Source organism: Macaca mulatta, chromosome 20 (genome assembly GCF_049350105.2).
Source record: "Macaca mulatta isolate MMU2019108-1 chromosome 20, T2T-MMU8v2.0, whole genome shotgun sequence".
Lineage (NCBI taxonomy): Eukaryota > Metazoa > Chordata > Mammalia > Primates > Cercopithecidae > Macaca > Macaca mulatta.
The window spans coordinates 8,972,221-8,996,331 of NC_133425.1; the positions used below are offsets into that span (position 1 = coordinate 8,972,221).

The 24,111-nt window shown below is 42.5% G+C and overlaps 1 protein-coding gene across 50 annotated transcripts in view; it reads left to right on the top strand.

Moving 5' to 3' along the window:
• Window positions 1-16,001, top strand: part of RBFOX1 (RNA binding fox-1 homolog 1) — a 2,485,711-nt gene extending 2,469,710 nt beyond the window's left edge. For 31 of the 50 annotated variants that reach the window (XM_077985562.1, XM_077985561.1, XM_077985605.1 and 28 more), the window contains 2 exons: window positions 11,713-11,788; window positions 13,290-16,001. In XM_077985562.1, the coding sequence (XP_077841688.1) occupies window positions 11,713-11,788; window positions 13,290-13,412 (199 nt within the window). In that variant the 3' untranslated portion in view covers window positions 13,413-16,001. Of the gene's footprint in view, window positions 1-11,712; window positions 11,789-12,148 lie in introns of all 50 variants that reach the window. The other 19 variants (XM_077985573.1, XM_077985600.1, XM_077985563.1 and 16 more) reach the window with 3 other exon arrangements.
• Window positions 16,002-24,111: the final 8,110 nt, after the last annotated feature.

A 24,111-nucleotide genomic window follows, 5' to 3' on the forward strand; every position in this document is an offset into this window, starting at 1 on the left:
AAAATTTGGGGGATTCTAAGAGTGATATGGAGGCACTGGAGGGAGGGTTGTAATCTGACTTTAAAGATCAGATAGACTTTAGATCAGGAGACCACAAACTGCAAAAAGAAGAAATAGCACTGAGAGGGGATGGGGGAGGCCCTTACAGCTGTCCAGAGAGGGGTGACAATGGCTTGGGTTAGTGGGGTGGCTGTGGGTGAGAAGTGGTCATGTTTAAGCTGTGTTTTGATGGGAGAACAAACAGGACACGCTGGCAGAGTAAAAGTCTACAAGGTCGAGTCTGTTAAATGTCCACTCCCCCACTCTTGTTCTAAAGTACTATCAGTTAATTCCATGGAGCACCAATGCTTTAATCCCCGAGGAAAGCAAACTCTTTATCCCTGCAGTAATAGTCCCTTGTAGGGGCTTTGCGGAATTCTCCAGGGGATAATCGTAACTTACCATCATTTATTGAGCAAATTATGTGTGCTAGTATGATATAGATACATGCCTGGATATGTATAATACATGTATAATGTGTATGTATATACACATATACATGCATGTATAGTTTATCACGGCAGCTCAACGAGGTGTCATGCCCATTTTGGAAAGTGAAAAACAACATACTCAGGGTTCAGAAACATTTAGTAGCTTGCCCACAGTCACACAGGAGTCCATCTAATGCCAAAACCCTTCCTCAGGGTCACACTGCGTCCACACAGTCCTTTTTCTTTGCCCTTGGAACTTTTGACCTTCTGACTCCAGATGGAATTCCACCTTCCCCAGTATGCTATCTTGCTCTTATAAAACTAGTATTTGTGAGTTGGATGACAAAGTTGTTACTATTTGGAAGAGACCAAAGGGCATTGAATGGTTCTCTAGTTGTTGTTCCACTGGAAGTTTATTTAACTTGGCTTGTCCCCTTCAGGCAGCAGGCATATGTTTAGTTGTGTGTGCTGGGAGTACTGGTGTAGTTGTGGGGATAGAGGTAGCAGACGTCAGGTCAGGAAGCATGTTGTGTATTAAGGTAAGACAGAGTTAAACAGGCCAAGTGTGTTATAGGTTAATTCACCAGACGTCTTTTTGGTGAAAGTTAGTGGCTGAAAATCAATTAATATTCTAGTCCCTGAAAACCACCAGACAGGTTGAAATAGTTGTTTTAGACAGAGTCCAAGTGGAAAGCTCCCAGCTATCCCCTACCCAAATGCCCAAAGGGTGTGTGAGGGATTGTGTGTGTGTGTGCGCGCGTGTGTGTATGTATAAAGGGGTAGGTGGAAGCTGGGACTCGCTAGCAGGAAGATATGCCCCCTCCACCATGCCAGGACCCACCACCACGCATTCTCTTAGCAAATCTGGGGACACATTTCCATCTCAGTTCCTGATGAGTATGGGACACAACCATGTGGGGTTAGAGTAGGGGTCTGCAAAAAAGTCTTGGCCAAGTGAACACATCTGCAACAGCTGTTGAAACTGTCTTCTGTGGGACAGGTTGTTACCCAGGTTACCAATTAGAAGCAACTTCAGGGGTACAAGGTGTCACCAGCTCCTTTCATTCTTCTATCCCCACTTCTCAACCTATACACGCTGGCAGCTGCATTAAAACTTTAGGTAATATTTAATATTTAGAAGAAGTTTCCAAATTGGCCATTCCTCTAATTAATCCTTCAGCAAGTCTCATCTAATTGTCTTTCCTGCATTTTAGTGATTTGATTATTCAGCAAAGTTGTCATGCAGTAAATTGATTTGTGGCTAATTGGTCCGTTTCCAATAAAGTGTGATATGTATTATAATACGGGAAGTACAGGGAGCTAAGGGGGCGTATAAGCAAAGGAACTTAGGAAAAATACTCCCACTTATTGAGAACCTTCTGTATATGAGGCATAGTCTCAGGCTTGCTACAGCTACATGCAGTAACAATACCCTATAAAAATGAAGTGTGTTCAATCAATTTATGAAAATTAAAGATGTCTAGATAGTTTGAATTAGCCTAAGTGGGAAAATGCTGAATCCATGCAGAATTTTTAAAAATCGAACAGTGCTTATCAAATTCTAGAGGAATGCATTGCAAGTCACCTGGAGAACTTGTTACAAATGCAGAGCCTGTTTTGTCGTCTTCCCCTGCCCCTGGGATTCTGATTCATAGGTCTGGAGAGAGCCTGGAAATCTGCATTGTAACAAGTTACCCCCAGATAATTTTAATAGTAAAGACCTCACACCTTGGGAAACACTAACCGATCAATCAGGAACCTTTTGGAGATGGAGTCTTGCATTGTCGCCCAGGCTGGAGTGCAGTGGCGTGATCTTGGCTCACTGCAAGCTCTGCCTCCTGGGTTCACGCCATTCTCCTGACTCAGCCTCCCGAGTAGCTGGGACTACAAGTACCTGCCACCATGCCTGGCTAATTTTTTGTATTTTTAGTAGAGACGGGGTTTTACTATGTTAGCCAGGATGGTCTTGATCTCCTGACCTCGTAATCCACCTGCCTTGGCCTCCCAAAGTGCTGGGATTACAGGTGTGAGCCACCGTGCCCAGCCAAACCTTTTTTTTGAGATAGGGTTTGTTATCCAGACTGGAGAGTTCACTGTCATAGCCTGATCTTAGCTAACTGTAGCCTGGACCTCCTGGGATCAAGCGATCCTCTCACTTCACCCTCCCTAATAGCTGGGACTACAGGCATGTGCTACCACACCCAGCTAATATCTTAGTTTTTTGAAGAAATGGGGTCTTGCTGTATTACCCAGGCTGATCTCAAACTCCTGGCCTCAAGTCATCCTGCCCCTTTGGCGTTCCAAAGTCCTGTGAGTACAGGCACGGGCCCACCACACCCAGCCAGTTTTTTATTTCAATGGTAAAAAGAGCACACAATAGGACTTGCTAAAGTTGTGTTCACATGTGGCTGTGGAGTCCTTGAAATGTGGCCATGCCACACCAGGATGTGTTGAAGTAAAAAAATGCATGTTGGATTTCCAAAACTTAGTACTAAAATTATGTAAAATATATCATTCATAATTTTGAGTTATACATTGTAGTTATGACAATTTGAATATTTTGGAGAAAATAAAAATGAGTTCACCTTTTACTTTTTAAAACGTGGTTACTGTAAAATTTAAAATGACATGTGCCTCACATGTGTGGCTTTCATTATAATTCTATCAATCCCATTTTAGAACCACATTTCATTTGGCTCAAATGAATATTGAAAGAGTGTGTGTCCCCAAGAACTGGTCATTTGGAGGTGAGGGATGTTCACAAGGAGTTAAAATGTGGTGACAGATAATCTGAACATTGTCAGTGTCTTGATCTTGTATTTTAAGATTGCCTCCTGGTGATAGGTGGGTTCTGTAGAGGGAAATTCCTTGGAGTTCAGGACCCAGAACCTCCCTCCCTACTTCTCACCCTGCTTGTTTTGTCTCAGATTCTTTGATCTGCTTGCTTTGAGGATGGGAGATGCCAGTACGTAAGACTTTGGATCGTCAACCCAATTCAGGGGTAGCTCTGACACATGTATCCCCCTGGCTTTACCGGGAAGCTCACTGATCCCACATAAAAGACAAGAGGCAACAGCTGATACTTGTTTGGTCCTTAACTGGTAACCATAACCCTCCTCTCACCCTCACTATAGCCATGTACTATCAGGATGCACCATTATCATCTCCATTCTCAGAAGAACTTTGAGATAACTTGGCAAAAAGTAACAGTCAGGGTTTCACTCTAGACATTGTGACTGAGGGATCCCCAGGCTGCTGTTCAACCCTGCTTCATGGCAGGGTATTGAAAATCTCATGAGGGATACAACTTGTTATTCCTCCTGTGTGGTAACATGTAGCTGGGGTGCCATGGTGATTTCAAAGGACAGTAACAATTGAGTGATTTTGGTAGAGCAAGAGTAGCCACAGAGAAAGGAGAAATGAAATTTCAGAGAAGGATGGCCTTGAGCTCTGCGTTAAAGACAATGTGCCTACAGCTCCTTTATTAGAGGAGGTATTCTAGGGCAGGATAATTTCATCACCAAAGGTGGGATTTACTGTGTCTTTTCTACTGCGAGAGTAGCTGCTATTCTACTTTCCTCAAATGTGCTGTTGGGATTCAGAATATGAAGAGGTTTTGAACAGCATTGGTGGGGTAGAGAAAGGATGATGTGATCTGATTTGCTATGGGTAAATGGTCTGAGTCTTTTAGATGTCATAGTGTTGGATCGTGTATGCACTGTATGCATAGTTCTGATGATGTATGACAGGTATCAGTGGGCAAAAGCAAATTGTGGCTTCCCGTGTAGGGTCTGAAGAGCTCAGATGTGTTCCCTCCTACTTCTCAGGGGAGGCAGGGAAATCACGAGGCTGAAAAATGTGCTAAGTGATTTCTGAAGAAGATAAGCACTTTAAAAACAAGGTAAGGAAGATAGCAGCAATGAAACTCTGCTCCAAGATGACTACATCACTACAATGTGTAACTGACATACATCGGAGCCACGTAGAGATGACTCCTTGTTATCTTGGAGCATTTCTTCCACTTCTGCTTGTATCATTTTTGGGTATTTTGCTGCATTTTTAGTCATTTTCTAGATCGGGGTCCACCAGCTGGACACACAGCAGGAGGTGAGCAGTGCTTCCTGTGTGTTTACAGCCGCTCCCCCTCAGTCACATTACTGCCCGAGCTCCACCTGCTCTCATGGGAGCACAAACCCTACTGTAAACTGTGCATGTGAAGCATCTAGCTTGCACACTAGTTTTGAGACTCTAATGCCTGATTATCTGGAGTGGAAGTTTTTTCCTGAAACGACTCCCTACCTCCCCGGTCTGTGGAAAAACTGTCTTCCACAAAACTGGTCCCTGGTGCCAAGAAGGCCAAGGACTGGTCCCTGGTGCCAAGAAGACCTCTAGGTGTTTAGGGACTGGTTTAGTCCATCTAAGTATCTTGAGAAGCTTTGAGGATAAGTGGGCTTTGGTTACCTCCATGGTCAATAAATGTGTAAGTCATTGCTCAAATTAAAACTAGGAGAAAGCTGCAGTAACCACAGGAGTATTCCCTTCATGAACACATTCACTAAGTTCACTAAATGACCAACAGAGCAAGTGTAGAACTCAGTTGCTCCTGTTCACTTTCACTCTACAAGGGTCATTTCCTAGACAAACCGTTACTTTCCGAATTTTCTAATACATCCAAGTAGTTATTCTTCATGCCTTCAGGAGGGTTTTTCCCTGTTGCAGCAAACCAGGTTGCATGGCCTGAGGTTCTGGAAACTCAAATTTTCCTGTGGGGCAGAGGCGGGCTGGTTGGCACCTGTTGTCTCTCCATGTATCTGCATAGCGGACTGAGTAACTTGTCCTTTCCTTGAATGGCTCTCCTGGAAGATTAGCCCAAAATCTTGGCCATTATTACTCCCACATCTTCTCAAATGGATGCACACTGGGATTAGCTCAGAATTTAAAACCTGAAATTTGTGGAATTCTGGGATTTGAAAATGGAGATTTTGGTTGTCTGGTAAATACTTATTGGCACAAAGGTGAGAGACTGATCATTTCAGATATATTGAGGTGTCCTAAGCTCAGAATTTTTGGAAGACCTTCTGTGAGGGTCCATATTCTGCGCTACATTTCTTTGTCCTCTGAAGTAAGCTTCTGTCTCCATTCTGACCCCACAGAATCCCCACAAGCTGAGGGGACATGTCAGTCTGCAGTTGCAGAATTGCCAAGGGATTTGTCAGAAGCCTTCAGCCTCTTTCAGTAGGACTGTGAGATCTTATTCTGCTGTTTTGCTGCATTTTCATTTAGTGACGAGTATAGGATGTCGAGTTGGAAAACAAATGCCCATAACATTTTATGATTGACAATGGATTGATTTGTAGTTGGATGAGGGAAGGAAGTAAAGCAGTAGCTGGGGCAGTGCTACAGAACTCAGAAGCCACGTGCCCTCCCCTCTGGTCTTGTTCTTTTCCTGGCCGATATTGGCTGTGACTCCTTTCCAGCCCTTGAGAATTGCTGAAAGCCAAGCATTTTGTCCAAACGCAGAACACTTGGTCTGGAATGTGTGTTCCAGATGCAGTTCCTCCGGATGGAGAAAAGCAACAACTCATTGATAATGATACCAGCAACAGTGCAAACCAAAGGATTGTCTAACACATCATTTATTTTTCATTTGGAAAAGTCCGCAAAGCCTAAAAATGAGGGCAATGAAATAGGATGAATATCTAAGTGGGATAAGAATCACTTCTTCCTGGGTAAAGGTTACCTTCTGATGTCCCCCTTCTTACCTGGTGCCCCAGAGCACCCCACCTAGTGGGATAGACACCAGAACTAGTCAGTGGGCCTTGTTGAGGCTCAGATCTCATTTGACCGTATACAGGAAAGTGAAAGAACATCCCTTTAGCTAGACCATGGCTCTCTGAAGAGCATGCTTTTAGAACCATTGAACCATGGTTGGTGCCCTGTTGGTATGCTGTATGGTAAGTGTGTGACTTGCATGGATTCATTTGCCCAAATACTTAAGACTATGTCTTAGATATAAGGAGGGAGACTCTGTAGTCCCTAACTGCATTGCAGAGACCAGGGCCATTCATTGATTCCTGGTGAGGCATCCCATTTTGAATGCATCCTCTGTAGCCCTTCTCTGTGTTGGAAAGGGTATAAGCCCATGCATTCTTGCTGCAATTTGGCTGTTTAGGATGTCTTTGCTAACCTTTTGAACTCTATCTGAGGACTGAACAGATTTCACTCATCTTTCTGCTCCACGGGATTCACCCAGCTATCTCTGGGTTGGGAAGCATGGGAAGATGATACTAATGGAAGAATCAAAGTTCCCAGGGCATAAATGCTCCTCATCAAAATAGGGAGTAAAATATAGTGAAATTAGTGTTCTTACTGTAGCCCTATAAGAAAATTGTGTTAAAACCCTTGTGTGGAGTGCCAACATGGGCCCACTGTATTTCGTTAGCATCCAGCTTGTTTCAACTACATGTACATAGTACTTCTAACATGTCTCAGTAGAGTTAATAAAGCACTTTAACATGGGTTCATATTCCCATGCAAGAGGCTGCATTCTTATTAATTTTGCTCCAACACGACCTTAAGTGCAAGTAAGTGTATCTATTTAAACGACATCTGTAACTCATAAATTAGATGTTGACTCCAAAAGCATCTGTAATTTGATTGGTAGAGTTGCATGTGATTATATTAGAATAGAATCTTTCACTTGCCTCTGCAGACCAAAAGTCTGGGCAAGGAGGGAGAAATTGGTTTGTGAAATACCATCTAAAAAGCTGTGCATGATGATCTCCTGTAGCTGTAGGTGGCTTAAAATCTACCTGGTTTTCTTGAATGCACCTTGAATTAGGCAGGGCTCAGAAAATTACTACTTTACAAATGAGGAAGATGAAGGCTCAGAGAGCATGCTCCGTCAAGTCATGAGAACAAGGACATCATCAAAGCAGAACTCAAACCTGGATCTTCTTGCCCCAAGTACTGAATCCGCAAGGTCTCGGGTTGCTTTCCAGTTTTAACTTGTTGCTAAAGGTCAAAAAGATGAGGTCTCATGATAGTTGCAATCTGTGGTGAGTTCGCCAGGAAAGTAGTCCTCTATGATATCTTTGTTTCATTTTTCCCCCAGAGGCTTTTGATGAGTTTTAGGGCAACTTGGCCAGTGTTTTGCAAACTCACAGAAGCAATGTAAATAAATTATACACTATTTCTAGAAGTCCCCAGAAACTTTTCTTCTGTCTTGAAGGGTTCTGAATGTGTCATGGAGCAGCTGACCCAGAATCTTCAAAAAGCTTATCTGAAAGACTATACTGATAGATTCTACTAGTGGGATCGTAATTACTGGCATGAGTATCTCCCAGGCCCCATTTCCCTCTTTACTCCTTCGTCTGGCTGCCTCCTCTCCTGCGGTACCATTGGTCTGCCCCTCTCTACCTGCACTGTGGCAAGGGCTGTGCTAGACACTGGGAATGTAAAGGCAGACAAAATAGACACTGCCCCAGCCTGCATGGAGCTCTCATTCCAGGAGGGTGAAAGGTAAAATGATCAGGTGGGGTAGGAATAAGATTCGAGTTGCTATATGACATGAAGGGGTAGGGATGAAGTTGGAAAGTACCCTTAAAGAGCAGTCAGGCTGGGTGCGGTAGCTCACGTCTGTAATCCTAGCACTTTGGGAGGCCGAGGTGGGCAAATCATTTGAGGTTAGGAGTTCAAGACCAGCCTGGCCAACATAGCAAAACACTGTTCTCTACTAAAAAAAATAAAAATTAGCCAGGCATGGTGGTGGGTGCCTTCAATCCCAGCTACTAGGGAGGTTGAGGCAGGAGCATTGTTTGAACCTGGGAGACAGAGGTTAGAGTGAGCTGAGATCATGCCACTGCAATCCAGCCTGGGGAACGGAGCAAGACTCTGACTCAAAAAAAAAAAAAAAAAAAAAAAAAAGGCAGTCAGAGAGCCAGAGAAGGAAGCATCTCTTTCTCTCTAGGGAAGAGACATTTGATTTGAAACATAAAAGCTGAAAGTCAGGTGGAGGGTGAGCAAGTGCCAAGACTAAGCAGAGAATGGATTTGCATGTGTAAAGGAACAATTAAAAAAGCCTGTGTGGGCCAGGTGCAGTGGGTCACGCCTGTAATCCCAGCTCTTTGGGAGGCTGAGGCAGGCGGATCACTAGGTCAGGAAATTGAGACCATCCTGGCTAACATGGTGAAACCCCGGGTCTATTAAAAATACAAAAAATATTAGCCAGGCTTGGTGTCAAGTGCCTGTTGTCCCAGCTACTCAGGAGGCTGAAGGCAGCAGAATAGTGTAAACCCGGGAGGTGTAGCTTGCAGTGAATGGAGATTGCACCACTGCACTCCAGCCTGGGCAACAGAGGAAGACTCTGTCTCAAAAAAAAAAAAAAAAATCCTGTGTGCCTGGAGCACAGTAACCAAGGGCCACGGGAAGGAAGATGAAGATTGAAAGAGGGGCAGAGGCAGCTTATGAAAGTTTGGATTTTATTCTAAGATCAATGGAAAACCATTGAAGGGTTTTAAGCAGGGAGTGATAGGATTTAGATGTATATAAATTTATATTTAAGTGGATAGATGGACTTGAGAGATATGATACATATAAATAGCTGCTGGTTTGAAGGAGCAAGGGTTGAACAAAGAAGATTTCAGGCTGTTGAGTTGGTTTTGATGAACTACTAGTGGTTTATATTAGTGTAGTCATGTGCGTGAAGTGGACACATTTAAGATTTCTTCTGAAATTACTGATGAATGGGAAGTGGGGACATGGAGATCATGATCTGACTGCACTACTGCCCACTTTGGCCAGGGATGCATGGTATGGAGGATGACCATATTGCAGGTCTTGTCTTAACATGGCGACCGTAAGACATCTTCCCATCATTCCTGCAGATGTCCTGGGCATTGCCTTGCTCTGTCTCCGGGCTGTGCTTAGCCAGCTCTGCGTGTATCAGATTGCTGACGTGCTTGGCATATCTCTTGCAAACGTAGCACTCAAGTCCACATCTTCGCTAATAACCTTGTGTCTAAATTGTAGTGTCACACAAGGGCGTGTTTAGAAATTAGCATTTGAAAAGGAGCCTCCTTGCTTTCAGTTTGAGCTGACATGGTCTCTTTTCCTCTATGGAAATGAAATTTATTAATCATAATAAAACCATTGGATTCTGAAGGTAGAGGTCACCCTGAGGAGAAAAGCAGCCAGCTCATTTCTGAGGAATAGTTCAGTGCTGCTGTATTTTCCTTCTGCCTTGGAAGAGAATACTGCCAAATTGTTACCTTGGGTTTTCCACAAAGGTTGAAAGTATGCCAAGTGTTATAGAATTTACCATTAAAGTATGCAGTAGTAAAAGGTGGGAGCTACACTTTTATTCAATACATTCAAACTGCTCATATAGTGTCTCCCTAGAAGAGGAAATTATTGCCACAGTAAAACTATTTCCCCAATTTTTAAAATGAAATATCTGAATTTGCATCTTTTCACATGTTTTGAAGTAACACCATGCCACAACATCACTTAACAAAGTCTCAAAGATTTCAGTTTGCCTTTGCAGTTTATATTCTATTTATGAAACAGCTTTGCCAAATGAAAGTGCATTTTTCACCTCGGAAGAGAGGCATCCCTTCATGTCATTGTTTGAGGATCACGAGAATCCTGTTGAAGCTGAAAGCCTCATCTAGATTATTTGCACACTCAGTGCCCTTTGACAGTTGGAACATGATCAATGCAAACCTGGTATAATTGTTTTATTCCACCTAGGGTCTAACTTGGCGTCTGAGAAGGACCATCATCCCGTTTCCTTTACCTTGCCAGACTCCACAGTGTGAGGGGTCAAGCATGTATTGGATTGGTGTGACTTATCTACCAACTGTGAGAAAGATTGGAAGGAAAAGGGGCGAAAACAGGAAAGGAGAGGGAAAAAGTACATGCAAATTGGACTCTAAGGGATGGGAGATGAGTTTAAGGTTGATAATGCAGACAGACTCATTTCTTCCAGCCTTGTTCCTTCATTCAGGAGATGGTCAAAAGAATCAAAAAACCATGTAGATCCCACTGAGTGACTGATGCATTTGTCCCGAGCTGCTGTGAATGTTGGTTGCCAACAGATACAGCTGCTCCCTTCTCCAGAAAATTGTGCCACGTCAGAGGAAGCCACTTTAACTCAATGGTGCATCAAACTCAGTGGTGTATCACTCACTCCTCAGGAAAGCCCACAGCTAAAGCTTAAAACGTACGTGGGCATTAAAAAGCCAACCCGCTTGCCTCCAGGTGGAACCAGCTGCAGCATGAAACTCACAGGATCAGGTGGCAGATATTGTTCATCTCAGACCTTGCTTTTTTCCCTTGCTCTGACCTACTTGTCCCTCTCTTCCTCTTAAGGGTACCCCCTTCAATAAGTCACTTGCACAGGAATCTCTATTCCAGAATCAGCTTTCAAGGAATGGACCCTCAGCTTCAGTCAATATTAAAATAGCACCATTTATCCGGCAGGGCAAACAAGTACGGGCAGAGGATACGGTGGACCAAGCATGCAAGTTGCCTTGGTAGGGAGTAGGATGGTAGAGACAGAAAACCACAAAGATGAATAAATGTCATAAAGATTTGTTGTTTCAAATGCCTCTCCCTTCCCAAAACCTGGCCATCGATGAATGAGACTGAAGTTCTGAAATAATAGGATCAAAACCAAATCAGTCTGATTGAACGGGAATGGGGGTCCCACAGACCCTTCAAGGGTGCTTCCATTCAAATACACTTGTTCATTTCCATTCTAAGATGCTGGACACTAACTTCAGACAGGTTCACTTCACCCTTTCCTATTCACCCTATTTCACTTGAATGGTGACAGTTGTATCAGGGGAAAAAGGCACTCTTGAGAATAAACGTTCCACCCTCCATGGGTGCTGGGCTTAATACTTCAAGTTGTTTCTTTCTTGCCTACCTCGATCTCTAAGGCAGTTACTTCAGCAGTGTAGAAACAATGTTATGTGGGGAGGCAGGGAAAATTATCATGTATATCTACGTGTGTATGCATATATATTCATCTGTTAAACATAGCAATATGATCAGCCATGTGAAATGCACAAAAAATGCATTGTACACAGATGAACTATTACATGGCAAAGTAGATTTTGTTTCTTACTCCAAGATGAGTAGGACACCCCCTCCATACTGTCTTGGTATTTTGGATTTTATGATTGTTATTTTTTAATTGTATAGTATGGATCACTCTTCACCTCTATTTTCCTTTCAGTTACGGACGAGTTTATGCTGCCGACCCCTACCACCACGCACTTGCTCCAGCCCCCACCTACGGCGTTGGTGCCATGGTGAGTACCAGTTTCTCCTGGTCCTCAACTTCTTCCTGCCTCCCCCTTCCCTTCCCCCAGCTGGGACCTCAGTACGGGTTGACGTCCTTTCACTTCCCCTTAATTGAATTTGTCTCTTGTGCTAACAGCAGCTAAAATGGCACATTAATCCTCCCAGTAAACTTGATAAATGTCTTAATTTCTTGGCAATGTAGTGCATGTAAGTTATTATATTTCTAATTTTGCAAGTCTCACCTAGCGGAGCACTTACCTTAATGGAATAATTAGTCATTTTGATAATTAAATCCATCACTAACAGAATGCAGTGTCAATGCAGAACTTTTTTTTTCTTTTTTCCTCCCTTGCTGCTCATTCACATAGCCCCAAGGTTCCAGCCCCAGCACAGACTTCAGAGGAGCTAAGCTGCACACTTCCAGGCCTCTGCTGTCAGGCAGCTGAGAATCTGACTGCCTCTCCTCCCCTATTACAATTCATGTTTAAAGTCATAGTCGCCCAGGAAAGAAAATAGAGAGGGGCACACTTTGTGTACCTAGTACATAAGAAAGTAGAAGGAATCAGCTGGGTTTGGGGGTTGTCTTTTGTTTTGGGGCAGGTCTGGGTTTTTGTTTTGGGAGCGGGTGGGGGGAGGGTAAAAAAATGGGAGGTAAGGGTGGGGTGAACTTGCCTGTACTTGTTCAAACTTCTATGCACTGAAACTCTTGAGTACAGTAAGACGTGCCCATCACGTGAGAGCATATGCAATCATTACAAAGCTTTGGCATGCAGTTTTCTGCTCGGATCAAGAATATCAGTCCTTATCCTAAAAATGAATCCCCGTAGGCATTCATTTGAATTGCCAATACTTTTAGAAAAAGGAAATCGTTAAGTGCCACCTTGTAGCCATTAAAGCCATGGCCAGACACTTCACTGATGCTCAGTCGTAGAAATTCAGCCATGATCTGGAAACATTGTTTTGCACAAGCTTAATTACATCAAGCAATTCATGTGTACAACTTCCCTTCTCAAGATCAGATTCTATACAGCTTGCAGAGCCAAGTCAAGTAAGAAGTAGATTCAGATTTTCATCCCAATTCTGCATTCAACAACTCTGCTTCAACACCTCATCCACTTGAGGAGTGTGTTGGCGAGTTGAATTACATTCAGTAAATTGTTCAAATTCAACCTCAAGTGTAGATTATTCTGTTCCCTTGGGGAAGCTTAATCCAGTCCAATAAAAAAATGAGACAGTGAAAAATCCTTCAGTTGTCCAGCTTATAAGAGTCCTTTTAGCTAAGAGGACTGGGCTGAATTTGGTTTTACAGGGAATTTCTTTAGGAGGAGCTATTGGGGAGGGTCAAGAATGGCCCTATCTTTAGTTCTCCAAGAATGACCTGGGATGGGTAGGGGGTGCCTCCATTTCGGTTGGTTTTGAGTGTCTATTTTTCACATTAGTCTTTTTGATGATCCACATGTTGCAAAAGGAAAATGTAAAAAACACACCCCTCAAATTGCTTTGTTTCAGAATGCTTTTGCACCTTTGACTGATGCCAAGACTAGGAGCCATGCTGATGATGTGGGTCTCGTTCTTTCTTCATTGCAGGCTAGTATATACCGAGGGGGATACAACCGTTTTGCTCCATACTAAATGACAAAACCATAAAAACCTTCCAATGTGGGGAGAAAGGAAGCTTTCCGAGGCCTGAGTATTGCAATACATGCAGTAGTACATCATTTTAGCAACTCTAAAAAAAAAAAATACAAATAAAAAGGAAAAAAATTACATTTTTTATCTTATACCTCAGATATTTTGTTCTGTGTATTTTAATATTGTGGGTCTTTAATTTCTGAAGGTTCCGTAGTTTGGTTGCTGGCTGTAGGAGTTTTTGTGGTTGATCTAGACAGACGCTAGATATGAATAAAAACTGGTTTAGGGCCATATCCAGAGTGCTATATTATGTAAATGAATTATATATGCTGAATATTAAGCTAACTGGGGTTATCAGCTGTTTGGGAAGAGTGTAAGTGACTACAGTAGTCATTTTTTTCTGCATCTGCATTATTTTATTTTGTGAAAGGGGAGGTTGGGAGGGGCTTAGGGGATTGGAACTGGGGTTTGGCTGAAAGACAAAAAAATATATAACTGATGAATCTAAACGACCCACTGCACCAACAATCATTTATCAATGGTTCTAAGTTACTCATTGCCAGTTCAAGCCAAAGGTTATGTTGTTAAGGGGGTGCTTCTAGTAGCACTTGTGCATCTGAGTTGAATGAAGCTGTGCAAAAACCCACCCTTTAAACCATTCCACCCGGCAGTATTCAGCTTCTTAACCAGTCGCTATTTAGGGGGAAAAAAAAACCCCGCTAGTTAGGCCATCAACAAACATTCTTTTTATATTTCTTCCAGTATAATAAATTATTGATATCATTGCTGACTTTTATATTATGGGAGGGAAAAAATAACATTAATAAAAAGGTGATAAAAAGCACTGTTTCTATTTTTTTCTTTTTTTCCAAAAAAAGAAAGTAATAACTTAAATTCTTTGTACCAGTTAAAAAATGTATAAAATTTACATCTGTGCAGTGGAGTTGTTAAGTTCTAGAAACAGTCTATGAAGCTTTAGTTTTAGCCTAGTAGAACAACTGTTAGAGACAGACGTATAATTTTTATGGAATTACATGATAATCATATTCGGATTTATAGAAGCATTTTACAAGTATTGCAATCATTGAGTAGAGATAATCATGGTATTTTCATCAGCTTGGTACTTTTTGAAACGTGACTGCGTTGTGTGAGCAATCTGCAATTTTTCAGTCCGTGAGATCCTGCCCTTCCACCTCTTTCCCATACCTAAGGATTATCTCAAAATGATCTCTTTAGTTCTATCTCCATGGCCCAGGACACTTGTCAGAAGGATGCAAAAAACAACAACAACAAAGTAGATCCATCCTCTTCATCCCAAAAGAACAAAGTCTCCCCCCCTTTCTTGGATGCAGGGCCAGAGTGACACAGCTGAAAAATTGCAGTTTGTCTGTACTTCTGTTTGAACTTTCCACGTTGTCCTGTTTACAAGTTAACCTAAGTTGGGGTATCTGTCACGGGTCTTCCTGTTTTTGTATTTAAATGAAAACAGCAGCAGGCTGTCCCTGAGTAGTTTTGCTGCCATAGGTTAAGTCCTCATGTGTACAGTGCAGGCCCTGTGGCACGCACTTCAGTAAGTTATCAACTCACCGCTGTGAACCTGCCAATCCGCTGTAACAACTCTGCTTTAAAACAAAACCAAACAAAACTTAAAAAAAAAAAAGTGTGATCCAGCTTTCTCTTGCCATCCTATGTGCATGCCGTAAGATCAGTTGGATATTAAACCATCAATAAAGTTTCACAAGATTTGAAAACAAAGTTTCTGTAGCTTCCATATCTAAGACAGATAGTGATCTTGAAAAGAGAAAAGGGGGAGGGGGGAGAAGGTTTATCAGCCAAAAGCATATGAAGTGTTCTTTTCACCACACTTCTTTGGGTGGGTGAGGGGAGGGGCAAGGGGGTGTTTTATAGCATCACTGAGACATTCTCATTCCCCCACCTGGAAAATAGTGTTATGGCAATGGGTGCCTCACTGATGTTCTTAAAGGAAACGAGTTATTAAAATACGATGGCATCCTCCGGAAGGAAAGAAAGAGTAGGAGCAGGGGGGCTATGGAGAATAAATTTCTCCCAATTGCCTCAGATTTCAAAATCCAGAATTTGTATTGTGTTTCGAATCACAAACATAGAATTCTTACTGTGTTGGTTAAAGTAAAATTCATTTGCGGTTTTGATTTTCATCAATGAGCTGTACTTTCCCCCATGACTGTATGTAGTTTTAATAAAATCATTTAGAGTAAGTGGGTGCCAACTGATGTTGCAGAATCTTTTGTCTAGGCACTCCAAGATGCCAATAAGTCATTTTAAAAATGTATGTCAGAAATGTAAACAAACATTTTGGATTTTTTTTAAACAGTATTTATTTGGAATGTTTTCATTTATCTAAATAACTATTGCTATTATGAATTATGGAAAATTACTATTATGTGTGGCATATAGTGACTTCTTAACACACACATCACGCAATCTGCAAACCCAGAAAATGTGTATATCTGTCTTTAGAAATTAGTGTTTATATCACTTACAGTGGTTTGTGAATAAAGAAAACTGGTTTGTAATATCAAAAAAATAAAAGCTTAGTCTGAAAAGGTACAAGTTGGTGTTCTGAGTTTTTTGGCTACCATGGGTTTTCTCAGTGGGTGGATTTGTTGTCCACAGGTGTGACTGCACTTGGGCCCACCCGGAGATGGGGTTGGGGGGGTGGGTATTGCTCAAGTGAGCAGCAGGCTGCCCTGGCCACCAGTAGACCAGATGCCTCTGGCAAGTGCCCTGGTTTTCTGGTTCAAAGTGCTTCCCCTTCCTCACCCATTTTTCCAAAGAAGTCAGTGGAACTCACCTTAGCTGTTTAAGAAACTGAACTAAGCTTAGCCGTCTCCCAGCATGGAAGTGTCAGTCTTCGGTTTAAAACAAAATAACATCACTCATCTCAAATATGTTTGAGCTATTAACGACTTTTTGGGAGACCTTGGATAAGATGAAAAAAATAGAGCAAGTGATAGAGTTCGCATACATTGAGTGCCCATTAGGAGCCAAAAGTCGTGTGTTCTTTATTTAAAAATCTTATCAGAGTTGAACTGTCCACCCCATGTAGTTACTTAGTATCTTAATCCTCTCATTTTATCTTAATATTCTCAATAAGGTGGCAAGACAAAGGTTTTTAAAATGTGCGTTCTAGAAACAGAGTGTACACCCTGATTCTGTCACTTGCTGGTGGCAATCCAGGATGAATTAAACCAACGCACTGTGCCTCAGTTTCCTCACCTACACCTCAGGATGATAACTGCACTAAGCTGATATTGTTATGCAGAAGAAAGCAATCTCTGAAGTGCTTGCAGCAGTACTTCAACTGTACGCTATTATCCACAGGTGAAGTAAACAGATTAAATTCTCCAAGGTCACACAGCAAGCAGGTGCTCACCCTAGGATTCCAGAATGTACACCCTTAACTGACAAGGCATGTTCTCACCTGACCAATGAGAACTTTATGCATGAGTTTAACCCTGTGTGCCACCTGCAGGCTCTTTGTTCTCCATTCTTCCACACTCCAGATTGTCTCAACAGCATACATCTTATTTCAGTATAAGTAATCATCCCTTCTCTGTAAACTCCTTATATATGAAGATCATGCAGGTTATCAACTTGTATTGGCCTATGTCAATTGATCCTTCAGGATAGTATTACCCTTATTTTACGAGGACAGGAAGGATCCGATAGGTCGTGTGATTTGCCCAAAGCTGTATCTAACGAGTGTTGAAAGAGCACAACATCAACTGTCTGACCCCAAAGTCTATGCCCACTTTATTATCCATGGTGATGGTGGTAATGGTGGTGGTGATGTTAAACTTGGGATGCTTGTGCTCTCCTTACACAATATGTATGGATATGCTAATTAAAACAAGTCACTAGCTTTATCCTCACAGGGAGGGAGGTAAGGGTTTCCTAAAATACTGGTTTATACCTGAGCGCTTCCCCACTAAATAGGAGGATATAAGAGATGATGACAGATACAGTTTACATTAGAATCTCCCAAAGCAGGCTCTTATCCAAAATAGAGATAAGCATGTAAGTTTTATGTGAAATTTAAGAACTGATGGCAGAAGCGAACGAGTTTAAGAGACCTGGCCAGTGGATGCAGATTCTTGCCATCCCACTCCTGTCCTCCTCCCCCCTAGAGTGTGGGCAGAGGTGAGAAAATAAGCCCAAAGGAAGCCCATATGCCATGCATATGCTTCGTGCAGAAATAGAGGCTGGCTGGCATTTTCTATGGACAGTGCCTGAGGGGTAGCCACTGCTTCATCCCACTGGCTTTTTCTTTTTTGAGGTGGAGTCTCACTCTGTCACCGAGGCTGGAGTGCAGTGGCATGATCTCAGCCCACTGCTACCTCTGCCTTCCAGGTTCAAGTGATTCTCCTGCCTCAGCCCCACTAGTAGCTGGGACTACAGGCAGTTGCTACCACATCCAGCTATTTTTTTGCATTTTTAGTAGAGATAGGGTTTCACCATGTTGGCCAGCCTGGTTCTCAAACTCCTGGCCTCAGGTAATCCACCCAACCTTAGCCTCCTAAACTGCTGGGATGACAGGCACGAGCCACCGTGCCTGGCCAGCTATGTATTTCTTAAAGCAAGATGTTGAACAGTAAAATCTTCTCCATCTTAACAAAAATATTACAGATACAGTTCAGTTAGTTTGGACCACTAAGTTCCCACTCAACATCCTGACAACTTTTACTACTTATGTCTTTTGAAGCCTCTTTCTACTTCCTGGGAAGTAGCCATTTTGGAAGGAAATGCAGTTTTCGTGAGCACTCATTCACACATACATGCATGTGCACACAAGCGAAAGCTTTGTTACTGCTGAGTGTCCGTCCAACCTATGTGCTACAGACCTTAGAACCTGGTGAGCTTGAAAAAGCAGATTCCTAGACCCCTCTGCTTTTAGCACCCATGAGGTTAAAACCATCATCACCTAGGAGGTACCATCGTCCATTGATTTTTGATTGTGTTCATGCTCAGTTCTTCCTCCAGATAGGACAACCGTTGGGAGAGCTAACAAATGTGTGTGCACGCATGTTCATGTGTACATAGGATCTCTGTGCATACATCCACCAGCACATACCTACAAGTACCTATACATCAAAAGCATATTCTCAATCACAGGGTGTCATGAGAAAGGTTTTTGTTAAACCAGTGAATACCTGGGACTCAATGTTCTCAAAATAATTTTTTGTTGGAAAACTTACAATGCCTTTTTTGGTAGGGGAGGGAGTTCGTGTTTTTTCATCATCCTGGATAATACATGTGTGTATACATGAATATATTAGATTTGCATGTAAACTCACAAGCTGCAGTCCTTTTCTGAAGGGCCCAAAATGCTTATTGTACAACTGCTCAGGACTGAACCTGATGCTTGATATTGGACCAAGAACCAGTTCATCTCAGAGCATAAAACCCAGTCCTTTGACCCATGGGTAAAGCCAGGGCATCTCATTGCTGCTGTCTGCAGTTTAAAGGGAGGTAGATTTGGGGTTGAACCTTGGCCCTTTTGAAGAGTTTCCCACAAGGGTCTTGTCTTACATGCTGTGCACCGGTTGCCCTCCTGGAAGACCTGGGTGGTGGGGGGTAGCGGAAAGTGAAGCCTCTCTGGCCCGTAAAGGCTGATTGGATCACAGGTATCTGGCCTGAAGAAGGGAATTTGCCAACTATCTCAAAGGAGTAACGTTGTCTCAGTAGCAAGGTGGTATTGTGAAAATACAGAAGATTTAAAACTAATAGTGTCATTTTCTAAAAGGACCAAGTATTGTAACATCTATTAAGAATAGATAAAATTTGTTAATACACTGCCAGACGCTCTACAAAATATATGATCTCTGTATTTACACAAGTGTCTAAGTTCATACAGAAGGCATTTAGAACCTCTCCTGACCTCTTTCAGTTACCTCACCCATGAATTGAGGATAATTGCACCATTACCTTAAAGGGTTCTTATAATGAGATACATTAAAACACACAAAACACTTAGCCTAACAAAGCATTTTATCTAATAAATCACATATATATCTATACAATGTACATGTATCCATATGCATTTAAGTATTTTAAAGATCAAATAATATACACATTTTGGCTGGGCGTGGTGGCTCACACCTATAATCCCAGCACTTTGGGGAAGCAGGCAGAGGCTGGAGGATCACTTGAGCCCAGGAGTTCAAGACCACTGTGAGCAACATAGGGAGACCTTGTCTCTTACAAAAGATTAAAAGATGAGCCATGTGTGGTGGTGGCACCCCTGTGGTGCCAACTACTAGGGAGGCTGAGGTGAGACGATCTTTTGAACCTGGGAGTGCAAGGTTGCAGTGAGCCATAATTGCACCACTACACTCCAGCCTGAGCAACAGAACCAGACTGTTAAAAGATACATAGTATATCTAGTATACGTACATATACACATATGTTTAATAGAACTGTATGCAATTGTATACATAAGAAACCTCTATGCACAGAGACCAACTACTTTTTAGTGTCTCTATGTGCATAAGTATAATAGATACATTATCAGACCAAATATATATGCTAATTCTTACAGAACATGTAGGTACTGGACAGGGTAAGCGATCAGGAAATGGGACTTATTACCATTATCTTAATCCTCACAACCTCACAAGATAAGTCCTGTTATTGCCCCAGTCTACCCGAAAGGAACCAGAAGCTTGAGCAAGGCTAGGGACATGCCCAGGGCATATGGCTGTTAAGTGGCAGAGCCGAATCATGGTCACTGACTCCAAAGTTGTTGCTACATGCTAAAACACTTAGCATATATCCTGGCACTTAGTCCTTGCAGCAGCCTAGGGAAGCAATTTGCCCCACCTAACAAAGCGTATAAAAGCCTTGGAGCTAGGAGCCAAAGCATTCTTCTCTTTACTGCACACTGCACTCTTTACTCTTTACTGCACAGCTGCCTAGCAAGCACTTGTTTAGATGGTGGGTTATCAAGAGGGCCCCAGGGTCTTCCTTTGATGCATACCACCCCCTCCTCCCATGATGATTCCTCATGAAATCGGGCAGGTGCCTGGAACTTTGACATCCAAGCTCCCTGACTGAAATAGACAGATGGCTTGTTGCTTGAATGAAGCAAAGTCAGCGAGAGCAAGAGAATTTCCCAGGCTCTAAAGAAAAAAAATATATATATATAGCAGCTGCAGGTAGAAAATAGAGCAGAAACCCAGGAAGTAGGGTAATGGTGCTGCTGTGGGCAGGTGATGGCTGCGAAGGCGCAGAATGCAAATTGGCAGCTCATCAGCATGCAGACTCCAGCAAACCTTATAAAGCAAGTTAAACCCTCCACAACCCCCCTCCAAAAATCTGCCTTAAAGCAGACAGCAATAGAACTACAGGCCAGAACACGAAGCCCTCATGCTCACATCTGGAAAGCCAAACTTTCTGCAACCACACCACAAAGTTGTCTAGAACTGAAAACCAGGTCAGAGGCACAGCACACAAGCTCGACTTTTATCTCCCCCAAACACTCCTAGGCTGGCAAGTGGCATTGAAATTCATTACTGTAAGCAGAATTTCAGCAGCAGCCGAACTGCCACTCAGCTGGACAGGGCTGTCAGCGTAACTGGCTTGCTGCTGCTTTTTTCCTTTATTTTCCTAAATTGCGTGACTAGATGATGTATTGTTCTACTATTTTCCCTTTTTTCCCCAAAGATCTGTTCTCTCACCCCAAAAAGTGTGTGAAGGGGAGGTGGGGTAGTACGCATTTTATGAAAAAAGGAAAAACCCGCAAAACTCTGTTACAACAAATACCGAAATTCAAAATGATTATGCCACGCATGGCAGGGGAAAAAGAAAATCAACTCCTCTTCCTAAAATTTTTCTATCACTCAAAAATAACTGACTCTTCTAAGCTGATGGAAAGACACTAGATCTTTGTTGTTTCCAGTAAGCCAAAGATTTAGGCATGCAGCATAATAGACAGCAAAATTTAGTGGTTAGAGGTCTTTTTCCTCTTTTAAATTTTTAGATATGATGTCTCACTAGGATGCCCAGGCTAGTCTTGAAATCCCGAGCTCAAATGATCCCCTCCTGCCTTGGTCTCCCAAAGTGCTAGGATTATAGGCATGAGCCACCCTATGTCCAGCCTTTGTCGTTTTGTAAAAAATTCTAGATGAACGTCAATTTAGATCCCACCTCTTCTATCTTCCATCTTCCCAGCTGTGTGACTTTGGCAATTTAGCCTCTCTGGGGCTCAGTTTTCAAATTTTGGAAATGCCTCATTGGATTTTGATGACGATTCAGTAAGATTGTGCAACACTGAGGGTTTCGAGTCTTAAAAAGTTACCCTCCATTTGGGGGAGGACGGGGGAAAGACCTACGTTGAAAAGAGGTGCTGGATTTTTATAACCACAGGACAGCGTTAAGTGAGGTTGAATTTGGAAAACCTGGGAGGCTGCTCACCTACTCAGAGCTATTCTTGAACATTTTAGCTGTGCTTTGCTATCTGGCTGTACTCCACGGGCAGCCACCTAGGAACCTGCGTGTGCTTTGCATATCTGCAGTGCGTATCCACAAATGTAGAGAAACCCAAGGCATCAGAGCCACTCTGCCCCATGTGTGAATCTCAAGCTCCACCACTTGGTTCTCAGCCAAGACGCCCAACCACATTAAATCCCCACATCCTCCTTAGTAAAATAGAAGGAAATATAATGACTTTGGAAGCCGATTGTAAGAAAAAGGTGAGATGGAAAACGTGCAGTAAAATCTTCACCCCTCTCCTCTCCTTATTTTGCCTCAAGATATTTTTCAGCCAGGAATTTGTCACTTTGATATAGATTTGAATTGAAACAGAACACTCAACTCCAATAACAAATTGTTATAGGTACCCAAGACCCACCCTTTGCCCCATAGATATTAGGGTTAGATAAGATCATAGAGATGTATTTGTGCTACAGGAGACAAACAATATTCCAATGCAAACTGAACTTAGTATTTTAAAACTCACTACATACTGACAATTAGGTTTCCTACCAACTTGGTTTCTCTTCTAACAGAGCAGCATCCATGTCCATACGGGTCTGTGTTTGGGGTTTGGAGAGGGAAGGAGAATTGATCAGCCAAGGCTGCAACTGAAATGTTGGGATAAGAAGTAATGTTTCATCCCTGCGACTCCCCAATAGGCCATAGCCATTTTCTTCAATATCCCTGCCCTAACCTCTAAATTCCTGGGTACCACTGCTAGGAAAGAAATAAATGTTCTTAGCCTCTCCACATCAGTCACAAGGATACCATGACTGAGTCCAAGGTGTAGAATGGAACCCAACTCCCTGGTGGCTTTGGAAACTAAATGCCCCCGAAGACTGTTGTTGGGTATGTACAGGTATTTACAAGATATTTAACTTCCAGTGTTTGAAAATGGGGAGATTTCATAGAATGTGTCCCCTGAGAAGTTGGAAGCTTGGGAAAACAGTGTCCACATTCCTTCCTAGAAGCAGGCATCTAAACCAAGCAATGACTACCTGAGACAGAACAGCTCTTTCCATTCTCCTAGAATGCCCACTCCCTTACTGCCAACCAGCCAGGAACTCAAAGAGGCATTGCACTGATAGATCCTGGGTCTGGAGGTAGGTTTATTAGATAGCCAATGAGATTAAAATCTAAGAACGAGACGGTCCCAATAAGTCATTTTTTAACAGTATGGTCACTTAAGATGACTTTAAAGTCATCCCATCTACAAAGCGCAAAGTATAGGCCAGGCATGGTGGCTCACACCTGTAACCTCAACACTCTGGGAGGCCGACGTCCACAGATCACTCGAGCCCAGGAGTTTGAGACTATTCCTAAGCAACCTGGTGAGACCCCCTCTACAAAAAAAATACCAAAAACATTACCCAGGCATGGTAGCATGTGCCTGTAGTCCCAGCTATTTCAGAGGCTGAGGTGGGAAGATCTCTTGAACCCAGGAGGCAGAGGTTGCAGTGAACTGAGATCACACCAATGCACTCAAGCCTGGATGACAGCACAAGACCCTATCTCTCCAAGAAAAAAAAAAAAGAAGGCAGAGGAAATGAGAGGAGAGGAGAGGAGGAGAGAGGAGAGGAGAGGGGAGGAGGTAATGGGAGGGAAATAGAATGGACAGGGAGAGAAAAGACTGGAAAACTCTTCCTATTCTGGTTAATATTAGATTTGAAAGTGTAAAAGTATCATGATTTACTTATCTAGTAACCATATAGACTTGTCATATTTTAGCGCAAGTTTGATTTTGCTTCAGTTTTCTTGGCCTTGCCTCCTCCAGTATAGATTTCCTCATGCTTTAAACTGGCACTGTCTACCAAAAATATAAGGAAAGATGCATATATAATTTTTAAGTTGTCTAGCAGACATGCCACAGAAGTAAAAATAGGTTCAACTAGTCTATTTTACTTAACTCAATATTAAAAATAGTATTTCAACAAGTCATGAATAGAGAGATAAGGCGATTTTACATCTTCATGCTAAGTCTTGGTACTTGGCATAAATTTTACAGCACATTTCAGTTTGAACCAGCCGTATCTCCAGTGCTCAAAAGCCACATCTGGCCAGGCATGGTAGCTCATGCCTATAATCAACACTTTGAGAGACCAAAGCGGGGTATGAGATGAGCCTGGGCAATAGTGTGAGATCCCCATTGCTATGAAAAACAATCAGCTAGACATGGTAGTGGCTG